Below are 21,647 nucleotides of genomic sequence, written 5' to 3' on the forward strand. Positions count from 1 at the left end.
CACTGGAGACTGGTTTTGAGAAGGTCACAATGCTTGGTAGTATTAAAGCTTTGTAGGTCAAGTTTTAAAAATTATACACAGCTTATTAAAATATTTGGCTGTCATTAAAATAAACAAAGCAGCTGAAGTAAACGTGCTTTGGAACACTCATGTATTTTCTGAGCACTGAACTTTTAGTTACTTATATTGCATACCAAGTAGGTTTTATTTCAGCTTTGGTTATTCATTTCTTTGTTTTCATTTGTCGTTTGTATTCTGATTATCAGGGAGTTGTTTGCTCCAGTTAAGAAGTGATATTCAGGCTACACATTGCAGTTAAACACATGCTTGCCTACTCCTAAATTGCAGTAAAAAACTGAGTAGAATTTCATCTGAATATTTAACTAATTTAACTGTGTAAGACTGCAGGTACTCAACATTCTGAAATTTCACCATACTTCACTGTGAATGGAAGATACATAATTGTAAATTCATGCAGTGTTTTTTTGTTCCTAATAAGTTTCAAGGCTATTTGGAGTAAACATAAGTGATCTTAAGTAATAATTGAAAAAAATGATGGTGGTATTCTACTAAATGAGAGATTACATTTGAACTTAACTATGAACTCCCTGATCATAAGTAATGGAAAGATCAAAGGAAACTGTTGACAAGGAGTTACTGACTTCTGAAAGTTCAGACTTGCTAAGAATTGCTTTAGTTTCTTTTCTTGCCTTGCTTCCAGAAATAAGACAGTCAGAAGTCCAAGTTGGAAGGGACCTATAGAGAAGATGTGGTCCAACTTTCTGTTGAAATAATGACTAAATTAGACTACTCAGGGCCTTGCCAGTGGCGCTGAGTCATGAATATTTTCAGCAAGGGAGATTTCTACAATTTCACAAATTCACAACCAATTTCTGATTAATGTTTTCCTTGTCTATATCTTAGGGCCTATGAAGAAAAAAATTGAATATACCTCAAAAAAAACCAAAAAAAACCCAAAAAAAACCCCAAAAAACTTCCATAAATTGCCTGAGGTTTTCTTGAAATTTGCCCTGATTTCAGAAAATACTAGTTCATGTAAGCCCATAAATATACTAGCATCTGGCTAGTTATCCATATGCAATTTTACTTTATTGCATCTTGGTTCTAACTCAGGTCTACATTAGGAACTAAATTTGCAAGTATAAGGGGTGTCTTGGTCTAGTGGTCAGGATAAACAAAACCCACAGAATGGAACTGCTCTTTTACTCCCCTCCATCCTCCCAGGGGAAGATAAAAGTGGAATAAGGAAAATAGACCTAAATGTTGGAAGCTAAAACTATAGCATGCTTAATAAAATGGGGATTTGCTGAATCTCTTGGTATGAGGTATTTCCTGGTATCTCTTGGCACTTTCCTCCTGGTATATGTTACTGGGAGCAGTGTTCGTGAGTACTTACACATGTCCAAGCTCAAAGTCCAGTTTTGTGTCCTTGGAATGACAATAGTTCTCACTTTTTGTTTTCCTTTGTTACAAATTGGATTTTGATACCTGTATTTCTTAGCAAACTTTCCCTCTGAAGCACCTTCTGGGCTGAAAGAACCCCAGTTCCATGTTTTGGTGTTTTCTGTGAATAGAAATGGTTGGGTTTCTTGAGTCTTCCTCACTATTTTTTACTTCTTCCTGGTTACTTTAAGGGCTTGATGGGTTATGAGCCCTTCTGGTTTTGGTGAACTTCAGTGGCAGTGGGTGTTGAGTGGTAGTTGGGAAGATCTTGAGTGTTGATTCTGGTTTGGGGCTGGATTTATATGCTTACATTCTCTGAATTTAATTCTGTTTGTTTCAGTGTAGGCTATATTGTATGTGTTGCTGTATTCATAAATCTTCAAGGGAGGATAAGGCAATTAGGATTTTTTTTCAGAGCTTTGGTTGGATTGTATTGTATCTGAGATTGCTGCTTTTATGGTTTTATATACCTGCTAACAAATGTTTGAAAACTGAATTGCAGCTTGAGCACATCTGTTCTCATTGTTGAATGTGATAAACAGAGTTCTCTCTATATTGTTTGAGTTCTTGGAGCTCAGATCTGTGTTTCTCTTGACACCTGGTGAAGCCACTGATAGGTCTTACATATTTGAACTTAACTTTAGTTTGTGATACTTGTTTTTAGCTAGAACAGTTTTTTCAGCAAAATAGTATGCTTTGCTTGTTCATATATGCTTAAAAATCTAATTAACTTAATGATTTTTTTTCTTGCAGTTCAATTTCGTGGGAAAACTTCTGGGTCCACGTGGCAATTCTCTAAAGCGCTTACAGGAAGAAACACTGACAAAAATGTCTATTTTGGGAAAAGGTTCTATGAGGGACAAGACAAAGGTAAGACCTGAGTATGCTAGTGGAGTGTTTGATACCTAGATTTTTTTTCCTAAAGTCTTTGGGGAGATCAACAACACCAGTGACAAAGTGGGAAGCATTAAGAAACATAGGACATCTGTGTATCAGATTCAGATGGAGTCTCTTCTCTGAGGAGTCTGCTCTCACTGAGTATTTTGAGGCTATCATGAGTTGTATTTAGGTCTCCCCCAGACTGTGGTCCTTGATGTAATTAGGGCATCACCAGTGGCATGTTCTAGATGGGTCTTATATAGCTTGTGATGAAGCTGTCAGTGTTCTCACTTTGGAAGGAACCTGAGACCTAGATAGATCTAAACATTTTTATATAAAATAGCACTTAATGTTTGATTTTAGTATTTAATTACATTTCTAGACAAAGACACAGCTGATGAAAGGAGATAAATTGTAAATGTTTCTTTGGGAAGTATTTGTGTATAGTGGATATATCCATTAGGAGGGCCAAGTAGACATGAGAAGCTTGATGAGGTGTATGTACACATCAGTTTCACTCTTTACTGAAATAAATCTGCCCAAATTTGTAGCAAATAACTGTATGTCAGTAAGAATATGTCACCTGTCTGGTGAGCTGCATGTTTTATTTGGAGCATTCCTAATGATACAATTTAAAACACTGAACATATTTCTTGCCTGTAGCACACTGTATTTATAGTCTCCAGTGAAATATTTCTGTGGTTACGTAGCCTGAAACTTGCAAATACTGTGTGCTATAAAGATAGGTAATTATGTCCATATAGAAAAGTGACTTTAAATGGGTTGCTTCTCAGCTTCCTAAACTGTATTTTTTTAGCATGTTTCATCAGAAAAATATAAATGTTATAATTTATGATCTGTTAAGAGCTTGATCAGAGGCCATAAGTTACTTTATTCTGTGCAATTTAAGTGCTGACTCTTAATTAATATTTTTATTAAATATAATTTACATAAATATGACTTAGATTTATGCAACCACATTATCCTATAAAAGTCTGAGGAAGAGAGGGATTTTTTGAATGGGGGCTGTTATGCAATACATAATACAGATAAAGCAACTTTAAGATTTAAGTGTTACACAATTAGTGCTGAAAAACTACAGTGTTAGTAACTTTGAGGAAATACGACAGTTCAAACAGAAAAGCAACAAGAATATTAACTATTCAAACTGAAAAGAAAGAATAACTAAACTTGCTATAAGCCAGGATGACAGCCGGTCTCCAAATTCTGCTTTAAGTAAAACTTGGTGAACTTTCTCAGTTGTGGAGTTTGGTGTTACATTATCACAGACTTACAAAAGCTTCCTGAAGCCAAACTTGCACCACAAAACATCTGAGGATCTGATTTATTCTCTCTGACAAGTTCATTGCAGCATATTTGCTGTAACTGGAGCTGAGACAGCATATGCTGCGTGTCTACTTAGTGATCCTGATAACAAACTCTGAGATGAACTGATTGTTGGAGGCTCTGGATCAGATATTTCTAAACATTTACATGTTAATACAACTGATAAATTACCAGTTTTAAATGAGTTGTGATTATTACCTCTTTCCTGAGGAAAAGTGACAGTAAGCTTCATAGACTTCTCAAAGCTAAATTTCTAAATACTTAGTGTTTTTTAGTTTTTGTTTAAGATAACTCAAAGACTTATGGAAGAAAGCTGATTGATACTAAAGGTTGATAAAGTGTAGTAAATATCACCATTACCATTTTAAAGTTCTTTGGGGAAGATCTGGATAAACAAGAATAATAGATAAACCAGGATGACATAAAATTAATCTTGGGCAGCAGTATGTCTCCAGCTCTGATTATAGTTCTTTTTAGAATGTCCAATTTGGTTCCTAGCAAGAGGTTTGGGTTTGAGAGAACATTCAAGAAAGGTCTTTTTTCTTCCTGTATCTTTGTTCCTTAATCCTTAAACTTAGTTCTAAAAGTATTGAAGGCTTCTATTTCCATCTCCTGTCAACATCTGGAGTATTTAATCTATTTGGGATATACAATATCTACAATCAGTGATGGTTCTTCTCAGTTAACATTTTTAAGATGTGCTGGGACCTCATCACTGACCTTCCACCAGACTATTCAGGATGCCATGTGTCTATGGGAGAGGGAAAAAGTAAGAAGGCCCATTCTAGAATGTATTGATTCAGTTACAAAATGGCTTTTATACTGCAATCCTGGAGAAGTAAGTTAAAGCCTTCCACCCCATGTGTTACCAATAGCTCAAGAGTGGTATGGGCCTTTCACTGGAGTATTTGGAATGGCCTATAAAATTTGACAAAAGGCCAATTTATGGTAACATTAAAAATGCCTATTTTACCTATAAGATAGTAACTAAAACTTAGGACCTACATCAAAGGGGGTAAAGTGAAGATGAAAATAGTACTAGGAGTGTATTTCGATAAACATTGCAACTCAACTTCTGATTTCAGGGCTGGTATCTTGTTCTTGATAGCTTGACAAGTATGATGAAAGGTAAAAGGCCCTATAGGCACAGTAGAATCAGGGGCAAAGTATAGTAACTGTATTTGGCATATTGCAAAATGCCTTATGCTGCTGTGCATCGTAAGCTGTGCCTATTATTGAGCTTAGTTCTGGCCCACAAAGGGATGAAATGAAAGAGCAAAAGGTGCCAGGGAGATTGTGAGTTTTCTCATAGTGGCTCCCAGAGTGCAGGGATGGGTCTGCCCTGACAACAAAGTTAAATCAGGTTGTCCAAACCACGAGCTGTTTGGTGGGATAGATCTTGTGTGAGAAGATGGAAATTTAAAAGGCAGTTTTTGTTTTGTTTTAAATCAATGGCCTTCTTGCTGTGTCTCATCCTTTCAGCAGCTCTCAAATCTCCATTGCAGTAGAGGGAAAAGAAAAGTTTCTGCCAGCCAAGCAGCATCCACATGCACTTGTCAAGCTTAGGCCAGACACATAGAGCCAAGTAATGGAAGGCAGAGGATTTTGTGGGAGCTAAAATAGTGTCAATGAAGGATAGTGGAATGGAAATAAGCTGTGGCTTCTGTGTTGTTGGTCATCACAGGGAGTAAAAAAAAAAAATGTTGAAATGCTTAATGTGTGCCCAGTGTGGGAGATCTAGGCCAGTGAGTGAACATGTTCTCATTCATGTGGTGTTAAGCAGTGTGGTGCCAAGTGGTGTTAGAAGAGAAGAAAAAAAAATTTAAACAGTGAACTTTGCAAACAGAGAAAAGAGCATAAAGTTCTGACCTTAATTATGGGAATGATTTGAGAACAACCTGCACTAAATTTCATGTTTTGTTTAAATTGCTGTTTGAAATGCTTTTTCACCTGGTACTGCACATTAAATTGATATTTATTGCCTATTGCTATCACTAGGCAAGCTGATTGATAACCACACATGATTTTTCTTAATTCTCAATTCTCTGCACATCTGATTAGCTGCAGTGTTTTTTTGCCTTCAAAGAAAAGGGACAGGTGATGCTTGATAATATGTATACACTGAAAAAGGGTATGAGTAACTCCACTGATGAAAACCTCTAGGTTCCATATGAATGATGGTTTACATGTCTTGAATAACTGCTTATTTATTTGAGAAACAGTTCCTATTGAAACTATATGAGGAGTAATATTTCTATTAGTTTACTTCCTGTTTCTAACATCTCTTTTGTACAGACAAGGTAATTGCTTTGACAAAGTCTAATCCTGCTAACTCGGACCGCTTAATACTCCTGTATTAAGCTGTGTATTCTCTAACAGCTACTATAGATTAAATTGATTTTTAATTTATTTTTCAAACATCCCTATAGTCAAGCACAAGGTATGATGAGTGTTATTTATGAGAAGCAGAAATAGATTGTCAGTTATAAAACTCAGCCTGTAATTAAGGTGTGTGTGTGGCTTTGACTGTCATTGAAGCTATAATTTTAATAATATAAAGAGTGAAGTACTTACCTGAGGCTTGCTACATACCATAAGTAATGGAGGAGAATTCATAGGGCATTGCTTTTCAGATAGCAAAACTGCAAAGAATTTGATATGAAGTTCTCTGGTAATAAAATGAAATTTTTTTAATGATGGCTTAGCCTCTTGGGAAGCACCAGTCACAAATGCACATTCGGGTTTGTGAACGTTTTGTCTCCGATGTGCAAGCATTTGAAAACTGAGCTCTGCTCCACTACTTGGAAAATTGTTTCTCAGTCACAAGTGCATTGGGTGAAGCAGAATAAAAAAATGTTCTGAAATACCTGGTGAACTCTTTTTCCCTCTAGTGCTCTGCCTTTGTCTTGCATCCTGTTAGTTTCATGTCCAAGTAGTGTAGTTCTGTAGAGGGTGTACTCACTGGGTAGAAATCTGAGAGCAGAAAATAAATATCTGGGCTGTGTGCTAAAACTGAGACTGAAATACTATTGATAAGAGTCTTGCTCTTGTGGAATATTAGATCAAACTGCTTTCTGAAGACAATAGTAATGAGAAACAAGGCTTCAAGTTCATGGTATGTTTTTCTGCCTTATGGGTGAAGCTGGTACACTTGGGAATACTCCTGGGAATGTTCTCCCTTGTGCTACAGTTCCTGTATATGACCAGAAGCTGATGTGCCCTATTTTATTACTAGTCACTTACTGGTGACAAGCAAACTGATACTAATCTGGTATTCCAGCAACATTATTGATTTGAAGTGCATCAGAAGTGTGTAATTTTATACTTCCTTTAGCTGTTGACATCTGAACATGAGTAAATCGTATGTGCAAATGCCTCCGAAGCAGCTAACACTTGCATGTTAATATCTTGAAAATAAGGTGGAAAAAACCAAACTTTTTTCTTATCTCCTAGGAGGAAGAGTTGAGAAAAAGTGGAGAGGCAAAGTACTTCCACCTAAATGATGATCTGCATGTTTTAATTGAAGTATTTGCTCCACCAGCAGAAGCATATGCCAGAATGGGACATGCATTGGAGGAAATCAAGAAATTTCTCATCCCTGTTAGTATTTTTTTCTTAAACTGTCTTTAATACTAACTTACTGTATGATATTTGTAAGGTCGTATTGCTTAATTTCCTTCACCTGCAAAAGATGTGTTTACAAATACTTCTCAGTCTGTTAAAGGCAGTTATTGGGTAAATGCCTAACACTCTACATACATTCTCATGACATGGCCTATAGTAAAAAAAGCAACTTAGTCTTGCTTAACCGGTTATGTGCAAACTACTCAAGTTTACTAATAATTGTAAAGATAATCTAAAATATGGAAAATCAACTTTCTTAGCTTAATGCAGAACTTAACAATGGTGTACCTGAAGCATCAGCATGAGTTCTGCTTCATTAAGAATAAATTGGAAGTTGTAGTATTGCTGCTACTCATAAACCTAGCTTAGGGTTCAGTGCTGGGAGTTAAAACAATTTCATCTTCTATCTTTATTTATCACACAAAGCTAGTAATACCTGAGTTATATTTATCTTCTGGTGTAAACTTCAACTTGTGATATATGGATGTATAAAATGACATGCAATATCCAATATTTTGTACTCCAGGTTTAGAATATTCATAGACACTACTTTTAAATGGTTTCCAGTGTGTTTGTGTAAAACATTCCTTTACTTGCTTCTCAAGTAAGGACCAACCTCAATTGTTTTGCAGTATTAAACTTCTCAGAACAGTCCAAGCTCTGGAGTTGAGGCATTTTGAGGCATCCTATTATGGGAAGTTCCTAACTGTGAACTCTGTGAGCTCTTCAGTGAACATTCTTCTATTTGTATTGGTTATCAAAAGAAAGGGTATGGAAAGCAAAGAATGCTTAAGGTGCAGTGACTTCTGATTATTTTCACTGTCAAAAATGGTACCCAAGTTTTTTTTACTGATTAGTGTCAGATCTTGGAGTCCTGGCTAAGGTACCTTTAGTTGCTAAGGTGTGATTCTCAGGGACAAGAAGACATAAATGTTGTGAGAGAGTATTGTCAGTGTAGCTGTGTTCAGGAGCAGCTGGGGGTTCCTGACCTAAGGTCACTACAGCCTCTTGATAGTACAACTTCTAGTTGTATTCCAGGTTGAAGTAGCTGGTGCTCATGACTTGATTGTGGCACTATATGCTTTTGGTGGAATTTGGTTTGTACTAAATCTAGTAAAGATCCATGAAACCAAGTCCTCAAGTGACTGGAGTAGAAGAGCTCTTTGAGTTTTTCTTCTGGCTTGTTTTTGTCTGAATGAAAGTTTGTATGTCCCAGCACCACTGCATAACATGAACCAAAGCATGGTAAGTAATGATCATCAGGAGGCTCATTTAGGAATACATCCTGATGTGACATAACACTAATGTAGATGCACCATAAGACAGTTTAACCCACTGTGGAAAATGTCCCGAGCATTGTTTCATAACTTTGCTTCCAGGTTTTACATGGCTTTTGTCTTGATGTATATGAAGAGGTAAATAAAGATACTACTGTTTAAACATCCTAACAGAATAGGTAGTAGTTATTTAACTGGGTATTTGTAGGAATGTTGGGCTTTCATAATATCAAGGATTACTGTATTTATGTCATTCATTATTTGATTGTGTGACAGGATGGGTGAGAATTAAGTTCTTGTTTGTGAGCAAACAGCTGGTTTTTTTTTAGGTGAAAATATGCTATTTGGTAAGTGCTTTTTGCATATATTGGAAGTAAGGATATACCTGATCCCTCTGCCCCCTTCATTAAAAATATTATTTTTCTTCATTGAGTGTGATTCACCTAATGTCTAATTTATTCAGTAAGTTTATGAAAACTTACTGCTTTCTGCTGTTAAGCCTGTAGAGTTAGATAATGAGCAATTTCATTCATTAGCTGTACACTTATCCATCTCAGTATTGCATCTTTATTTTAGTGAGCTAAACTGATACTACATAATCTTTTCTGAATTATGGGATCAAGACAGCACTGTCTTAATTTCCCTTTGGTTTTTCAAATGTAATCTTATCAGAACTGCTCTAAGTGCCTTAATCTCTTGTCTCCCCACCCCTCCTTGCAGCCAAGCCAGGAAGCAAAACTCCTCTCTAGAGCTGCAGTTTGGTTATCTGCTGCCAAATACAACTTCATTTTTATTTTCTATAATGTATTTTGTGGCTTGCTTAGGAAATTACCAGTTTTTTTTTCAAGTAAGATGTCTTGCTATCAGCATAGATGATTATGATCTTAATTGTTTTCCTTCATGTGTAAGATAACTGTACCTTCTAACAACTTCAGATGCTCCTAATTTATAAATGCAGTCATTGTTCAGTGTTCAGGTCAGGCCTGAACAGGCCTGCAATCACAGTCGGTGCTAGAATGTAGGCTACAAAATATTCTTGTAGTACACAACTCTAGGAAAAATGTCTCAGCCTCTCTTTAGACCCACAATTTGATCTACCTTAGCATTGAAGTTCAAACAGCTGCAGTGGAGTACTGTCCTCTAACCTATTGGTATAACTGAAGACAAAAACTGACTCAAGATTGGTTTTACCTACATTTATCACTTTGCCTTGACTTTCACCCATCTTCTGCAGATAGAGCTGTGGTTTGTTGTTTTGTTTGGTTTTTAACTTCAAGTCTTTTGTCCTCTTTTAATTAGATAATCCACTTATTCTGGTCAGAGCCTCTGTTTAGCAGTCTGTTCATCTGTTAGATTAGTGGGTGTTGTGATTGGTATTAATTTGTCAGGACAAAAAGCCAGGTACGTGCACCCTCTTCTTCCCAGATCCTGTATTATATCATGATTACTTCCCTGCTGGCCAGTGGGACTTTTTTTAGTATTTTGCTTAATTTTTCAGTAGTGTTAGTCATTGTTTTGACAGCCACATCATTAATTATGCTTTGCTCTTGGTTACCAGAGTTTTCCTTGCCTTCAGAGCAAAGTATAGAAATATATTTGAGAGAATAAGCCATAGCAGTCAATTTACAATGTGAGCAGAATTTACAGCTTCTTCCTGCATGCTCAGTTTGTAAGGTGTGTTGATGAAATGGTGTTAAATGGCATTTAGAAGAGCTGGTGGGCTTTGCAAAGTCTCACACATTTCATCAAGCAACCTGGCAAAAAATTAAGGTGTCTGTGTAAAGGTGGCTGGAAACCTGAAAACTTCTTACAGCTCACTGCCAGGATGAAGATCTGCTTGGGTGTTTTGCAAAACTGTATAGAGTTTTGCAGAGATCTTTCCTACCACTAAATAAAACGTTTTTGCTAATAGTTTGAATGGTAAATTAGAATAAGGTTTAAGTTACAGCTGATCCCAAGGAGATACTGAAAAATTAGTACAGCTGTTTGATATTCAGCAGCAAGCAGCATTTGGCTGAAATGTCACCTTTGTCTAAACTGTACAGGGGAGGAGGGAAGCCTAAAGGGTTTCCATTACCAGCTTGTGTTCTGGGTGAGGAAGAGATTGTCTCCACAATTTGACTTGAGTGTGCTGTTTTCCAGCAGTGGGCATTCATTAATTGACCATCTGTTACTTTCAATTGAAGAATCTTCTTCAGTGCCTAATGAATCAACACTGCTTATCATGGCTTCCTTGTTCTGTCCCTTTGCTGTGTGTCTCCCTCCTGCTTCTGGCCTATGTGATAAGGACAATATTTTTCTGTTCTCTGCCTTTGCACAGTGGAGTCCTTGTCTGTGGCTCCCAGGCAGCTCTCAGTAAGACAAGAGGGCATGGTCTTAAATTGTGCCGGGGGAAGTTCAGATTGGATATTAGAATTTTTTCACGGAAAGGGTGATCAGACATTGGAACGGGCTGCCCAGGGAGGTAGTGGACTCTTCATCCTGGAGACAATTAAAAAGAGACTGGATGTGGCACTCAGTGCCATGGTCTAGTGACTGCAGCGGTTGGACTCGATGATCCCTGAGGTCCCTTCCAACCCAGCCTATTCTATGATTCTATGATTCTAAGGCTGCTGGTATGCTTAACACTAATAAGCTACAGGAAATGCAGAAGCATCAGGGAGAAGGGAAAAAAGGACCCAACAGGCACAGTGACAACCTAAGCACATCTTGGTTAAGAAATTAAATTAATATCAAGTGAACAAAGATTTTTTTCAGGAGTTCAATTCAAAACAATATGGATGTGATGTTTGGACTACTTGTTGGATAAGGAACTGGCTGGATGGTCACACCAAGAGTTGTGATCAGTGTCTCAGTCTCCAAATGGAGATGTGTGATGAGTGGTTCCTCAAGGGTTGGTACTCAGACCACTGCTGTTTAACACCTTTGTTGGTGACATGGGACAGTGGACTCAAATGCACCCTCAGCAAGTTTGCTGATGACACCACACTGTAGGATGATCTCAGCATGCCAGGGAAGGGATCCCATCCAGAGGGACCTTGACAGGCTTGAGAAGTGGACTGATACAAACTTCATGAAGATCAACAAGGCCAAGTACAAGGTTCTGCACCTGGGTCGAGGCAATCCCATGCATGAATAGAGGCTGGGAGGAGAAAGGATTGTGGACAGCCCTGAGGAGAAGGACTTGGGGATGGTGGTGGACCAGATGCTCAGCATGAACCATCAGTGTGCACTTGCAGCCCAGAAAGCAAACTGTCCTGGGTTGCATCAAAAGAAGCACAGACAGCAGGATGAGGGAGGGGATTCTCCTCCTCTGCTCTTTTGAGACCTCACCTGGAGATCTGTGTCCAGTTCTGGAGCTCCCAACATAAGAAGCACATAATACTGCTGAAACATCTCCAGAGGAGAGCCACTAATCAGAGGGCTGAGGCACCTTCCCTGTGAAGCCAGGCTAAAGAAGTTGGGGTCGTTCAGCCTGGAGAAGAGGAGGCTCTGAGATGGCCTTATAGCAACCTTCCAATATCTGAAGGGGCCTACAAGAAAGCTGGGGTAGGGCTTATTTCATGGGTGTGTAGGGAGAGGACAAGGGGAAATGGTTTTAAACCCTACTTCCCCCCTTCTTCAAGGGAGATGTAGGTTAGATATTAGGAATACATTTTTCCATGAGGGTGATGAGACACTGGAACTGGTTGCCCAAGGAAGTTGTGGCTGCCTACTCTCTGGAAGTATTCAAGGCCAGGTTGGATGGGGCCATGAGCAACCTGGTCCAGTGGGAGGTGTCTCTGCCCATGCAGGGGGGTTGGAACTGCATGATCCCAAATGTCCCTTTCTAACCCAAACCATTCTGTGATTTTGTGAATTCTGAGAAGGATGTCTCTTGGAGAACTCACAAAGAAGTTACAAATATTAGGGGAGTATCTATATAGTAATTGGCCAGAATAGTGTTGAATTGCCTGTTTCACTTCTACTTTCTCTGGTGGTTTGGTTGTTTATTGGGTCCAAGCTGTTTTGTAATGGAATGTTTGTCAAAAGCTTCAATTACACAGTTTGAAACCACTGATTGTCTTCCAGGCATTTTTCCTTCATCTTGTTTGCTAGTTGGTTTCTGCTGCTAAATAGAGGCTGATCTCAGACAGGCAGTTGTGAGTTAAATTTCAGAGTGTGTTCAACACAGTTTGTACAAAATATTTTTATGGTGTCACTTTTAGAACACCAGTAAGTATCTTCTACAATGGTGTGTAAGAGCAAACTGTTTCTGTTTGAAGAAGTTTAGGAGAAGCAGAACGTGTCAAGGATAGTTGAGATCTTTGAATTCATGGAAGTTTTAATCTCCTTTCAATGCAGTTATATTTCAGAGTTCTGATTCAAGGCTGCCTGACAGTCTTTTGGTACCTTCCTTGTGCCTCAGTGTAATAGTCAGATTTCCAGTGAGATGCACATCCTTTGTTTTTTAATAGTCATAAAATGGCCGATATTTGAAGAAACATTCAGTTTTGAAATGGAAGGATTTGCAGAAGAGCTGTTCTATCACAAGTATCACTTCATTCTTATTAGAGGACCTTATAATGTTTTGATAGTTTTAATACAAACAAGTGAGTAAAATACTTTTGATTCACTTTACAGATGCATTCTTCAGCTCTACTTTAAGTACAGGGAAAATGATTGAAAAATCTGGATAGCTCTAGTTCATTGCTGTATCTATTTTATTCCTGTGATTTGCTTATTCTTGAGGTTGGTTCAAGGTCCTCTCTGTGTGTTTGAGAAGTACTGTATTCCATGTAAATAGCTTCAGCTTTCTTTTTGATAGACCTCAAGAGATGATTCTTGAAGAATAAGAAAAAAGCTCTCTTCAGCTTGTTTATTGTTGCATATTTTATAATTAGCTATTTTAATTGGATCATTATGTATGTATGTATTGAATTAATCTCCTCGTTTATTCTTTAACTTCTGATTTTAAAAGTGTAGAGGTCTAATCTATCCCTTCTTCATGAGGGGCTGTTATCAACACTCTTGTTTATTCTTTACTGCTTTGCAACTCAAGACAATGGGATTTTTCCTGCTTTTAACACTATCATTGTACAGCTGGAACTGCAAACCTTGATTTTTCTAGTGTTTCCCCCCACCTATAGCATTTTACCAGTGGTATTTAAATTGATAAATCTCCAAGGCGGTAATATGCAGGGGGAAAGAAAAATAATGGCTGATCAAATGTTGCAATTCATATGTAGAATTCTTACAGAAGTTCTAGAGTGGATAAATGCCTGGAATATTATGCATGTTAAACTTCAGTGGGATGCTCATTTTTTAGAGAGAACTCACAGCAGGAGTGTTTGCTGATACTAACTTGATGTGGTGGTTTAACAGTGTTTATTTTCTGACTCTGCCCCACTGCTTTAGGACTACAATGATGAAATCAGACAGGCACAGCTTCAAGAGTTAACATATTTAAATGGTGGTTCAGAAAATGCAGAAGTTCCAGTAGTTCGTGGAAAAGCATCAATTCGAGCAAGAGGAGTACCAGTTCCTGCTTTGTCCAGGTAAGTTTATCAATTGCAGTAGAATTTAATTTTAAGTCTAAATTTTTTAAGCCTGTCCCTTCAAACACAACCAACCCACTCCCCCTAAAATACATCAGCAAAATACATGAAAGACTCCCAAAGCATGAGGGAAAGACAGCTGAAACAGTCTTCACTCATTGATGTTAATCTAATCAGTTTAGGCTGAATTAACCATGGAGTTGAATCATGTTTTATGACTCTTGAATGATACATATATTAAGAAACTATGTAAATCATAGAAAATATTCAGTCTTAATGTGAGCATCTGCTTGACTGCTAACTTTCAGTTGCTCCTTAGGTGCATGTGTGGTCTGTCTATGCCCTATGGAGCTTGTGGCTTTGAAAAACTGGTATATCTGTCTTGCCTTGATGGACATGAGTTTCAGAGAAATTTGTCTTAACTCACAGAACATATTCCCTTTTGACTGTATTCTGATGTTTTTGTAGTCATTAAAAAGTTATAGAATTGTTTTGGAGATAGAATTTGGGTTTAATCTCATTTTAATGGCACTTACTAGAAAATGCCTTTTGCTGGATTCAGGAATAGACAAGTTTTGTTTTGTTTTATTTGATGCAGGAGGTGTTTTACACTTACTCTAGCATCCCAGTACTGAGATGACAGCTTTGATTTCTTTGAGTCTCAGAGTGAAAACTAAAACTAAAAGTGCATAATTATCTCTGTTACTGTACAGAAATTGTGGCTGCAGCAGCTAAGTAACTGATTTCTGCAGTGATCTATTTTCCTTCATATGTCTCTGTTTATTTAATGAAAGCTTAACTTTTTGCCTTTTAAAATAATTTCAAAATAACATTCTGAATAAGGAAGTTCAAAGAAAAAGCTCCAAGGGATTACTACTACTTCAGTCACATGTATCCTGTGGTAATGATTGAAAACACAATGCAGAATGACTCTTAATTTAGAGAACGTAAATTTCCTGTTTCTGTCCTGTAAGACTATACTTATTTTCTCTAAATCAGCAATATTCATTATTGTATTAGTAATATTGTGTAATATATCTACTCTGCTTTTCTTTAACATTGTTCAGAGTACTGGTAATTATATACCAAGGTTCACTTCTTTGGTACTGTAATCGGCCATATGAAAGTACTTGCAAATTAGAGACCTCATTTGATTTTTGCAGATTGTTTTTTTGCTAATTCTTTCCAATTGATGCCTATAAGAGCTCTGCTACAGATGCTCTGTACAGAGATACTCACATCTCTATTTCATGTTTCTTATTTTCCATACGTCCTTAAGCTAGTGTTTGATACAGCAATTAGTTACCATTTGGTCTGATTTTATCACTGAAGTGTGGTGTAGCTATTTTCCACTACTATGCATGCATAATTAAGTTTTCATATTCCTGAGTTTCTAACATCACTCGTTCCATATTCTAGTTTTTAATCAATTATTTTTTCAAATGTGCATTTTATATTTGCTGTTACGTAGCTCAGAATCCCATATCCTGTTGGTTTACAACTATTGAAGTGTCTTCAGGGTAAATTTAAATATTATTAGCATTTAAGTTGGAGATAGCAGCTCAAAATTGTATTTGTCATCTTTTTTTATGGCTGTTCTAAAGGAGACTCAAAGTTGTTTGCTTCACTTTTCCTTGCTTTAAGGCTCATCTCAAAGTCTTAAGAGACTTTCCCCCTCAAATTGAAGCTCTTATGAACACAAGATTTTCTTGAGAGAAATGCAATGCCATTGCTACTGAGATACTTATAACCATTGAATTAAAGATCTCAAAATCAGTTGTAATGCTCTGATTCTTTTTTAGCACCCAAATTACCCATTTATTTTAGTGGATTACACTTCAGATGAAGGAAGGCTTTGGTAAAGGCTTTGCCTCAGCATTGAAGCTTTGATAACAAGCATCCCTGAGATCCAGGAGAGGTTGGAGCAAAGTTTGAAAAAACTTCATGAAGTCTGAAACCTTGATACTAACCTCTCTTTATAGTTGATATAATATTTTTAAAAAACATACATGAGGATGCAATAACTGTGTTTAAGTTCCAAATTTTTATTTCTGAATAGTTTCCCTTAAAAAACCCCTAAGTACTAATTTATGCTTTTTTTTTTTTTACTCCTTATCAGACGTGTTGAAACTGGAGATAATGCATCTTATCAAGTGCCTTCTTTTAAGAAGACTTGTTACATGTGTGTTTAGCTTCATACTAAAATTTTATTCTATAGAAAACAGTACTTTGTTGTGCTTGCATACAAAATTCTAGCTTGTGCACAGGTGTTCCTGTATGTGGTAAGTAGTTCCCTAATGGTTGTGGCTTTATGGTAACTTTTTATTCTGCTATTTCTGGCTTGTTCCAGGTTTTCTGGACTAAAACTTTTATGACACTAAAGCCAAGTAAGGTTCTGAGGGGTGAGTGGATGGAAATTGGTGTAGAAGAGTTGTGTGTGCATCAAGTTTTACCTTTAGGGATGTGCTTTTCTCATCGTTGCTCTTGGGTGTGTAGCCACTTCCTTTTCCCCCTTGCCCAATTTTTAATTTTTTCTTTCAACCTACTTCTGTACAGATGACTTTCAGATGCAATAAAGATTCCTATTTTCTCTGGTGTTTAGCATTTAACCTTCCTCCTCTTCCGTGCTATAAAAGAAGGGACAGGAGACTTTTCAGCTTTTCCTGTTGAAAGTTTTATTTCATTCCTTTGTTTTTATTGCAAACTGCCACTGTTCTTAAATTCCTTATTCTGGAGGTGGCTATAGAAAATGAAGGATCATGCCAATTAGTTTTGAATTTGTTGTGTTAGCAAGCACACAGGATTTGTGCTGTGTGCTGTGATGCTGTTACAGTGAGTAGCTACATGATGGAACTCTTCCATAATCATTCTTTGATGCATTTGAATTCCCATCCCTAATCAGTGTAATATAAATAATAAAATTACTGAAATGTCAATTGATACTTCCAATTAACTACGTCACTTAAAAGTAGAAATCAATGTTAGAATCATAGAAGGGTTAGAAGGGGTCTTCAAAGATCATCTGGTCCACCTCCCCTGCCATAGCAGAGACACTTTCAACTAGATCAGGTTGCTCCAAGCTTCATCCAACCTGGCCTTGAACCCTTCCAGGGAGGGGACAACCACAACTTCTCTGGGCAACCTGTGCTGGTGTCCCACCACCCTCACAGTAAAGAATTTATGTGCAATAAAAATCTAACCTCTCAGTTTAAATCCATTGCCCCTTGTTCCTGGAAAAAAAAAAAAAACAAACCAAACAAAAACCCCCAAACTTTGTTATAAGCACCTCTCTAAGTATTGAGAGGCCACAATAAGGGAGAGCTCATTGGCTTCACTTTGAGAGGAATTGTATTGGAAAGCAGATCTTTTGTTTTCACTAAGATGAGGGGATGAAAATGTAATTTCTTATAAATCCAACATGTAGGAAAAGTCTAATTAAAGAAGTAGCAAAATTGTGATTTAAACTTGTATGAGACTGGGTTTTTTTTCCTTTTTCCCATTTTTTTGTTCATATGTCAGGCTGGTATCCTAATTTTTGAGTGTCTGTCACTATCTGGGGAAAAATGAAACTGTTTCAGTAGTTGCAGGTTAGAATTTGTCTTGTATTGCAGAAGTAATATGAGGTGATGTGGATCACTGCTGCAATATGTCCTTCAACTTCCAGTTACTCTCCTGTCATATGTCTGGAATGAACTGGTTTCTATTTCTGAACTTTTTTTTTTGAGAACATGTAGGTAGTATACTGCATAAGATTCTGTAGCAAAATACTTGACAAAGTCAGTTCAAGACCCAGGACCAAGGCAGGTATTCTGTTCAATGTGTTTTGTTTCTTTATCTGTGATAAATTTCCCATTTTTCACTAAATTGAAACATGGGCATATGTATTACTGTTTACAAATGAAAATGTGAAATAAAACTTGCATAAAAATTTTAACTTGAATGGTAACTCTCATTAAAAAAAAAACAAAAAAACCAAAACAGGAATAATCCTAGTTCTGGGGTGGCATCCAGATATCAGTGTTCAATATTTTGGTGCTGATGTTTTAAAATAACAGGTTTGTTGTTTTTCAGATGTCCAATTGAAAACCTGTACATAAACATTTACTGTTTGAAGAACATTGAATGTAATTGGCTGTGCTCAAAAGAAGAAAATATACCAACATCTGGTAACAAAATTTGTTAGATCCATTTCTTGAGCAGTTTAAAGCCCTGCAGAATGATGAATGCTAAAATTAGAGAATTTCAAGTGTTTTCTTGTTTAATAGTGTTAGGGAATTAGTCCTAAATTTCACAGGTAGTTTTATTTTAGGGCTGTTCTTTCATTTACTTCCCCCTCTGGAGGAGAGAAATTGAAAAGGAGCTTCATATCACAAACTCACTAAAAAAGTGGAGGAAAGCTGTGAACTGACTCTAGTTGTGATTTCATAATCAGGGTAATTTTACTAAGTCATCCAGTGCAAGGTGAAAGTTGAAATAACAGTACTAGAGACAAGACATTATAAGAATATATGGCTGTAGCTGAGGGAAGCTGGAAGGGTGTGTGAGCTCGATGCTGGGGTCAAGGGCAATTAGTTTTCTGGAAACAAATCCTAGAAGCACTATAGGACTGCTGTAAAGCAGAAATGTTATTGTTGCTAATAAAGGCCAAAGAGAAAGTATTTAAGTAGTTTTCTATGAAGGTATTTAAGTTATATGACTTGGTAAAATACTGTTTTTGTGGCAATCGATGATTAGTACCTGTGATTTAATTCTATGTTAGATCTTTTGTGCACAATTTAGTATAATGTAGTCTAAATGGTATTTAATTTTCTTTAGAATGTCTTTCCAGAAATCAAACTCATCATTAAAACAACAAGATGTTAATCAGTTACAAGGTGCAGTGATTAAGTGATATTTTACTTACATAGTAAGATAATACTTTTCAGGTTTTTATACATCAAAATTTCCTTCTATAATTACAAGTCTGTATTTAAAAATCCACACTGGTACATTCAAACATGAAAGGCTTATTTCTCCATTCTTATGTGTATGTGATAGCTTTATAGGAATTCTTTCAGGTTTTTTTTTTCTCATACTGAATTGGAAGTATAAATAATTAAAAAATTCTATGGGGGTAGGAGTCAGGTTCCAACAAAAATAGTTTTCATTACATTGTCCTCAGAGGGATACTTTGACATATGAGTTAAGTTACAGTTTTTCCCCTCTTTTCTCAAATGATCTGTGTGGAGAAACAAAATCTGTTAAACTAGGACTTCTTTTATTTAGTATAGCCCATAGTACCTAGATTGAAAAAGACATTTTTTTTTCAGTGAAGAGCCTACAGTTTAATTACCTGGCTTTGGAAATAAAATTATTTCTAATTTAACCACCTAAATTACTGCATTTAATGAGGTAGTGTTATCTTCCTTCACTGGGTTTCACAATGCCAGATTAAAACATTCAGGAGAATCAAACCAAAGTGATAATAAAGATGAAAAAACTATTTAAAACTTTCTCATAGCCATACTAATCTGGTTAAGGACAGTAAGATATTTCTTTGAGAGTAGGACTCAATGGGTATCACTTCATACCTTTGTTGCTAAAGCATGTCTGGTGATGACAATAATAGCACCTGGGTAGAAGCAAGGATTTCCTGAGGTGTCATTCAGGGACTGCATTTCATAGGAGCAGTCACAGTGGCTCAGATGTTAACTCAATCTGGTTTAATACTTCTTCTCTCCCAGCTGATGTCTTGTGGTTTCTAGATTGAGAATAAGGTGTGTGAGTAATTCCTGCACCTTCTCCGTTCCCTTGATGTTTTTATTGAGTTCTATCATATAAGCCCCAGTTGTCATTTATAGTATGGAACACCTTAATCTACTTAATTTTGTCCTGACATGGAAGCTGTTACAGACTGGGGGTCATTTTCAACAATTTCTAATGTGCTTCCAGTTCTTCCATGTTCTTTTAAATTAGAATACAGGGCTCTATATACACACAGTAGGGTAACAAAGTTTTCTGTATTCTGTTACATTTTTTTAAATGTTTTTTAAATGTTTTTTAAACATTTTTCATCACTGTCCTGACTACTGGGCCAATTTTAATCATAATTATTCTATGGGCAATGGTAGCTCAGTACCTACTATTTTGTATAATGTTACAATATAAATTTATGTGTGTGTGTGTGTGTGTGTACGTATTCAGTCCCAAGTGTTCCCTCTTGCTGCTTTGAAATTTTATTGTCCTTAACATGCAGGTTGGGATCCAGCTAAAGATTAAAGAGATAGACATCTGGACTGTTGTAGCTCATCAAAAGATACTGTAATTACATTTGCTTCCTCCTTTTGTTCTGTAATTTGTCTCTTGGTGAGCTGGCAGCACCACCCGTGCATTCCTCTTAAGGAAAGACTCTAGCATGGGAGCCTTCTCTGGTCTGTCTTGATTAAGTAGCAAAAAACTTAATTATGTATATATACATACATATATGTCTTTTTACTGCTCTTCACTGGTGATTTGGAGTCAGACTCTAGCAGGTTTCCCAGTTCTAGGATGTTTTAAAGACTGGGTTTCTTTGGCATTTAAAAAACTCTTTTTAAATTATCTGACCTGCTTTTCTGAGTACTTGAATTATGTTTCTCAGCATTTGTTTTTTCATGTTAGAGATGGTATCACTTGAAATGCTGAGCCTCCTATCAATACCCATCCTTACTCTGCTGTTAATCTTACTGAGCTCCCTTTGCCCTTTTTCAGTTTTATTGACAGTTGTGTATTTGCTCTGACTTCCCATGGGATTTCTCTAAATGTGCTCCCATATTCTATATGTACATTTTAATTTTTAAAATCTTTTTAAGCATAACTTATACAGCTGTCATTTTTCAAATTAAGCAATACCAGAGCTGATCTGTTGTTTTTGCAGAGGCATGCAAAGGCTCCTGTTCAATGTGGTTCCTCAGTATTTTCATGTCAATCAAACTTCTTTAGTTCTCTGACTTCCTAATAAAATATCATTTTAAAATTTCTGAAAACTTGCTCCAAGCATTATACCTTGATATGAATGAAGTCTGTATGGTGGTAACTGAAGTTTCCTGTTGTTGGGTTTTCTATCACTGCACCTTTCCAATCCCTTCCAGCCTGGTGCAGTAACCATCTGTGTAGTGTAATACAGAACTATGCATCTCAGATTGTTTATTCTTCCTCCAGTAACTCTAAAAAAAAAACATGTAAATGGTCTCATAAAATAGAAAAAATATGATTTCCCACCTATCACAGCTCTAGTCCTATTAACTGTTATGGAAATGCAGAAAAGACCTTCTCATCACATAGATCTGGTGTTCTAATGACTCTTGAAGAATAAATCCATGCTGCCTCTAAAAACTGTACGTTTTTTTTTCTTTCACTCAAAATGTTTTTCCATGTTTTTAAGCATGTCCCACCTTCTGCTGCTTTCACTTGCACCCTGTCTGAAGGATGCCTTGAAGATTGACCAGTGATTCTTGAGTCTTTTTACTTTTTTTTTCACTTGGTATTGACTATTGTCTAT

The 21,647-nt window shown here is 36.7% G+C and overlaps 1 protein-coding gene across 5 annotated transcripts in view; it reads left to right on the plus strand.

Moving 5' to 3' along the window:
• The window catches only part of KHDRBS3 (KH RNA binding domain containing, signal transduction associated 3), an 89,235-nt gene that overhangs the window by 34,489 nt on the left and 33,099 nt on the right, over positions 1-21,647 (plus strand). For all 5 annotated transcript variants that reach the window (XR_011724654.1, XR_011724655.1, XM_071738435.1 and 2 more), the window contains exons 3-5: positions 2,218-2,334; positions 7,144-7,290; positions 13,989-14,128. Coding sequence is in view for 3 of the 5 variants with exons in the window: in XM_071738435.1 (XP_071594536.1) it covers positions 2,218-2,334; positions 7,144-7,290; positions 13,989-14,128 (404 nt within the window). In the remaining 2 variants the exon portion in view is untranslated. The remainder of the gene's footprint in view (positions 1-2,217; positions 2,335-7,143; positions 7,291-13,988; positions 14,129-21,647) is intronic.

Source organism: Heliangelus exortis, chromosome 2 (assembly GCF_036169615.1).
Source record: "Heliangelus exortis chromosome 2, bHelExo1.hap1, whole genome shotgun sequence".
In the NCBI taxonomy this organism is placed as follows: domain Eukaryota; kingdom Metazoa; phylum Chordata; class Aves; order Apodiformes; family Trochilidae; genus Heliangelus; species Heliangelus exortis.